Source organism: Ammospiza caudacuta, chromosome 2, assembly GCF_027887145.1.
Source record: "Ammospiza caudacuta isolate bAmmCau1 chromosome 2, bAmmCau1.pri, whole genome shotgun sequence".
Taxonomy (NCBI): domain Eukaryota; kingdom Metazoa; phylum Chordata; class Aves; order Passeriformes; family Passerellidae; genus Ammospiza; species Ammospiza caudacuta.
Genome location: NC_080594.1, coordinates 79,641,924 through 79,647,923, shown reverse-complemented (window position 1 = coordinate 79,647,923; position 6,000 = coordinate 79,641,924). Strand labels below are relative to the sequence as shown.

Below are 6,000 nucleotides of genomic sequence, written 5' to 3'. Positions count from 1 at the left end.
TAATAAAGAATTGAGAAAGAATTCTCTCAAGAGTGGATATTGTCTTCAGAGATATCTGAAAAAAGCAGGAAGCAGTTCAGTCTGGCACCTGGTACTCTTTGGGAAAACTAAAATGGGAAGCAGGTTGCAATAACTGCCATCTTGTAGAAAACTGCAAGTGTTTGTGGCATGGTCCATTGTCCAAGAGTATAAGAAAAGAAGAAAGTAGGCTGTTTCTGTAGCTAAAACACAGTTTCTCTGACTAGATCCAGGATTATCTCCACTGTCTCTGCAGTAGGAGGCTGAGGAAGATGAGGAGCAATGTCTGCAGTGAGCAGCCAGGCTGTGTGGCTGAAGCTTCCACCTCCCTTCTGTCCGAGTCGACAGGCGGCGCTTCGGTGGTGACAAAGTCAAACTCGGTGGGGCAGATGTCATCTGTGCAGCCGCTCCCGCTGCCTGAGCCGCTGCTTTCGTCACCTGGCACAAAGGAGGGAGGGAATCAGCGTGAGTGATACAGCTTACAGCTTTCATCCCTTTGCTCCCTTCCACTTGGCACCCCAGTGGGGATGAACACATTGGGAATGAGGAAGTGTTGGTGGTGCTAAATTTCACTCAGTAAAGCTTCCAAATGAAACCCACTGTGACTTAATTAGGTGATTAAGTGCTCTTCTGAAAAAGGATCAGACTGCTGGCATTATGGAAAGCCTTCAGTGTCTGGATGTATTAAACGTGGAGATAAGCAAGAGAAGCAAAAGAAACAATTATATAACTGGAATTTCATGGAACAGAAAAAGACTTTTTATGTTGTCAGCAGCGCAGAGCACAAAGACCACAAAGTCATTGCAGCGGAGCCAATTTATAAATGGGTTCCAAAATTACAGCTATGTAATGACAGCTAATGGTTTCTTACTTGTGTCCTGGAAGTTGACATCATTCCCATTGTACGCGTTCTTCAGTTTGTTAGTCATGACACGCAAGGCCATGATTTGCTGTCGAATGAAGGTGTCTGGCCTTGTGATGTCCACATCTACTTCTGGGTTGTTGATCTGGTTGGTCAAGCCATCGTTCATAATCTCAGGCAAGTATCTAGGCAGCAGAATGAAAGATTAGTGTGAGGCACAGTAATTCCAGAAATAAAACACTGTGCAGTAAATGATGTGCTAAGAAATTCAATGTGCAGTTCTTAAACAGATCCATTAAAACTGCTTTAAAAATATAGTTTTTAATTTTACTGACTCCAAAGGATCTGTTTAGTAGCACAGCTGCATGGGGAGCATGTGGAGAAAGGATTTAGGTTTTTCAACCTCCTAACTCTCCATATACTCCCCAGCAAGAGCAATGACTGTGTGAACTATGGGAAAGGTTCACAAGCCAGCAGTAAGTCACCACATATTCATATCCTCTGCTGACATGAATGGCTGAACACTAAATTAAGCATCTAACAGTGCATTCTTCTGTTTTTATTTCTTTCTGCTTAAAAAATATGAAGTCCTTTGTTGTATATAGCATATTTGTTGTTCTGAGACAGTTTAGAAGCCTATCTTGAGGTATTATGGCTCTAGTTTAAAAGAGCACTTAATTTTCTTCTCCAATTCTTCTTTGCATCTCTTTTGCAGACCACCATGAACAACATCTCCAGCCTACATGACATCCAGGCCCATAAAAAGCATTATAATTTTACCAAACTCCAGTATTCTCTTTGATTTGGTCATTATTCCTTTAAACCAGGCTATGCTTTCATGTGTCATGTACTTCGTGCATAACATTTAGGGTATGGCATTTCCTATCCATCCACAAATCTGAATCTTTTATTCAGGCTCTTACCTTAGAATTTCTTGATTACTGCAGCATTCCTTTCTCTGACCTTGAATAATGCAGTCTTAGGCTGCTTGCAAGCAGCAAGTGTGCTTTTGCACATCTTTCCCCTACAAAAAGCAGCCCGTGCCTCCAATCGTCCTACAGTAAAAATCTCCATTACCCTTTGTTAAAGATGCACTCTTTGTTCCCTGCTGTTCTTTGTCCTCAGGAAGCTCTCCTTGTAGGCTTTTGCAAAGCTACATTTTTTCCTGCTTCGAATTTCTGTCAAAAATTATCAGTGCATTTTACAGATGCCAGGCTGAAAAAAGGTTGACATTATTTCTCTATGCTGGCATGGCACCCTGAGAAAACAGTGCATCACAGCTTCCCTCCTCTCTTGTCTGTCTTTCCTACTATCTTTGTCTCATATTTAGGCTGCAAGGGATTTGGGGCAGATCTATCCTTTGTTTACATTCTTTATAAGGATATGATCTATTTTGTAATTAGTTTGCATACCAGGCTGTCCTACTGATGTTTGTGGGAGTCCTTGTGTGCTTGTGTGCTCAGACAATAAGTAATGATAGCACAGTCTAGCCTACTAAAGACAAACTTTTGTGATGCTTGGTACCAAATATAGTTTGAGAGAATTTCACATCACTCTCACTTGTGCATGCCCAATTCTCTACCAGCACTGAAGTCTGGCGTTGATGACAGCATTGCTCATATCGGTCTGGAAAAACAAATATCTCTGGAAAAAAAAGGTGAAAGTAAGGGAGATGAAAGGACTTTGTTGAAGTCATGGTGAAGGGAAAATAAGCTCTGCATTGCTTCTGGAGCCTCATTCGACAACCACACTGTGCTGCACCAAGGAAGGGCTCAGTCTCAGTGTGATGGGTCCTCACTCTGCAAGATGAGACTCACTTGCCACCAGTGGCCTTTGAAGGCATACATGAGAATAATCCTGGGAATATGTGAAATCAAAGAACCAAATATGATTGCCAAAATACCCAGCCTCAAGCTGCATATCCTGCTGTTTCACTGGCACCACGATGAGAAATAACATTGCTGTGGGGATCCCATCCAGACTCCTGCAGTCAGATTTACTGTGGTGAGAACACAGAGCTACCTCCCCCAGTATGGAAGACTGCAGGCCATGGTGTTATGAATCACTAAAGACAGAATAGGAAATAATTCTGCAGAGCTGCCTGGAGGCAGTAGGATGGAGACCTTGGCAGGCAGGGATGCTTTGGACTGCAAAGGAACAGCATCTCCATCTGTCACACGTCTCTACCAATGAAAGGGCTGCTGTAGATAAATTACTCAGCCTAGTAGTAAATCAGCAATTTCAAGGTGAAGTTGATTAAAAAAGCAAGAATGTAAGGATTGAACTACTGGCTCAGACAGGATGATTGTCTTGCTCTGTATCCTGTCCATGACAATGGCCATAGCTGTTAGCAGCTATAAGTGATCTGAAATTGCTAAATATTCATGTGGATTGATTTCCTTGTTTATGAAAGGTTAGCAGCCCTTTATTGCAAGCTGTCCATGAGAACCTAAGGATAGCTCTGAAGGGCAGCTCACAGGCTTTCTTTGACTGATTTCTTTCTGATTTCATTTTGTCTTACCATCAATAATAAAGGAAGAATATGCTGACAAAGCAATTAGAGAGTGCTCTGGTGTGTGCATTTCATGGAGGTTTGTATTTTGCACTGTGACTAGTGTGCATCTCATGTCCTTCTCAGGATTGTCTAACTTTACATGGGACAGCCCATTCAATGATTTTGTCAAACTGCTACACACCGTGCTTTATCTGCCCAGGATCTGGTGACCCCCAAAGCATTCCTGGCAAGTGTACCTCACTTAGGTGTGTAAGGGACACATACTTGGTGTAGGTCACAAGAAATCCATGGTCTTAACACTGCCTAAGAGTTAGCTGGATGCTTAAATTCCCTTGGCATTTAGGACATAATAGCAAAAGAGTTAGAAAGGCTGAAAATTATTCTTTAGGTTTACACAAATCTTGTGTATTCAAATGCAAGTGTCTGGGCATAAGCAGAGTCCCACTCTCACCAGATCTAGCCACCACCACATCCAGTCACAGCTAGTCAGGAGTTTATTCATCAGTGGAGCAGGGACAGCTGTTGGAGTCCCATGAGCCTTTGGCCAAATGACTAGTTCATTATGTTTCATCTGCTGGGATTTCCTTGCATAAACATAGACAGCTGGTGCCATTTGAATGCTCTTAGTTATTCCTCCTCTTCTTGTCACTAGCTCTGAAAGGTGAGGCTTTCTGGATCATATCTGCAGGCTTTAGGGGGAGGTCCTGGACATCTGGGGCATCTAATACTGTGTGTTTTTCTTAAGGCAGCTGGATGGAGTCCTGAATTCCATTTTAGTCACTAGGATGTGGGCTGCTTGGTGTCATGCTGCCACTCCAGTAGGGTTTGAATATCCACTAGGTCCAGGGTCTAATTTCCCAGTTCCATGAAGGTGCCATGACTACTTGGACCATCTTACATAGCAGTAGGTAAGTGTGTTCAGGCAGTGGAAAATTGCCTCTTTGAGTACACTGACAGGATTCTGGGGGTCTTTTCAGGCATGTTAACATTGGTGCTTTTAGAAATGTTCAAGCAGTTTTAGCCCGGGCTCTGGTCCAGAGGGGAGGCAGTGTGCTGTGTCACACTCATCCCAGACAGCCCAAAGAATCTCCAGTGATACTACGACTGCTTGGGCAGCATATCCCTTATTGTCTCACCCATATAGAAGTATCTGAATTTACACGTTTGAATGTGTAGCTGGATTCTGCCCTCATCACTCAACTAGTTCACCTGCTTCTTTGCAGGGGGAGAGGAAAGACAGAAAAGCCTCTATTGAATGAAATAGCTTCAAATAGCTTTCCTTTCTTTAAAGGACTGATGCAGATATGAGAACAGGCAGCCCAAGGCGAGTGGGTTGAGTGGCAGCCTCGGAGAGGCAGCCCAACACATGTTCTGACAAAAACATTTTGATGTGTGTGGGGTAGGGTTAAGTCACACCGAATAGGAAGCCATGTCTTGGGACCATGATTTGACAGAAGATTTGTTGCTGGCTGGGCAAAGTTGTTGAACACAGCTGCTTTTGCTGCAGTTCCGTAAGCTGAGACACCCTTGTGAATTTTAAGCTTTGCTGCTGCTTCTGCTCTCCTTAATGATCTCTTTGTAGGCTTGGCCATTACAGGAACTGTATGCCCATTATAAATGAAGAGAAGTGCCAACCTGAATCAGTGTCTGTTCTTTCCATCCTCCTTGCAAAGCAAAAAAAAGAAAAAAAAAAAGAAAATAAAAAAGAGAAGCAAGGTTTCTTAGCCCTCTGAGTATAGAGAAGCTGAACAATACTGTTTGTTTTGTGGTGTTTGCTCCTTGCTCAGCTATGTCAGGATTTTAGTGTAATTTATGTTGTTTTCTAAAATATTAATGCTTTCTGTTCCTCTTAGCCGTTCCACAGTTCTTGCTTGTCTCAGCAGATGCAGCAGAGATGTCTTTTGGCACATCATGGCCAAGTACCACAAAGCCTATTTAAAACCACTTCTCTTTTCCCCCTCTTTTATTTTTTTAATAACCTGTTAATGTTCCATGGTGTCTGCTTCCTTTTCAAGTCTAAAAATTATTGATGAATCAATCACATATATAAAGCATGTAGAGTTGACACCCCACCCCCCCAAACAAAATAAAAGAAAAAAAAGAAAGGACTCCTCTGATTATTAAAAAGAATCTGTCTTTAAGGGCAACATTCTCCATACTTTGCTGCCACAGCAGCTGCTTGCAGTACAACTGGGGCATGCCACCTAGGCAGTGCTGGAGTTATTCCAGGTGCACAGAATTGTAGGCAATAGAATACAAAATACAGCACAGGCTTACTCAGGCTGGGCTGGGTTTTGTCAGTCACATCTGGTCCAGAAAGATAAGTGCAGTGGAAAATTGGCTTGTTTGGCTAACTAGTTCACCTCATCTGATTCTGTTTGCTCAGGAGGTAATCCCCAAAGGATATTTTCAGTTTGGTTTTTCCCCTCCATCTTGGAGAAAAGCTTGAGCAGACACAAGGAGAGGGAGAAAATCCTCACTGCTAGTTTTTTTTAGGATACAAAAATAAATTAGAGCATCAATTCAGAATAAGCAGTTTTCACACTTGGTGAGAAGTAGTTTATTCCCCCTTTCACTAGTGGTGCTAAACAGTCATCTGTGCCTC

General features: G+C 42.6%; 1 protein-coding gene across 1 annotated transcript in view; it reads right to left on the bottom strand.

The window, feature by feature from the left end:
- Window positions 1-253: 253 nt before the first annotated feature.
- The window catches only part of GPC6 (glypican 6), a 723,711-nt gene continuing 717,964 nt past the window's right edge, over window positions 254-6,000 (bottom strand). The window contains exons 9-10 of the mRNA XM_058825364.1: window positions 890-1,065; window positions 254-456 (exon numbers count right to left, since the gene is read on the bottom strand). Coding sequence (XP_058681347.1) covers window positions 254-456; window positions 890-1,065 — 379 coding nt within the window. The remainder of the gene's footprint in view (window positions 457-889; window positions 1,066-6,000) is intronic.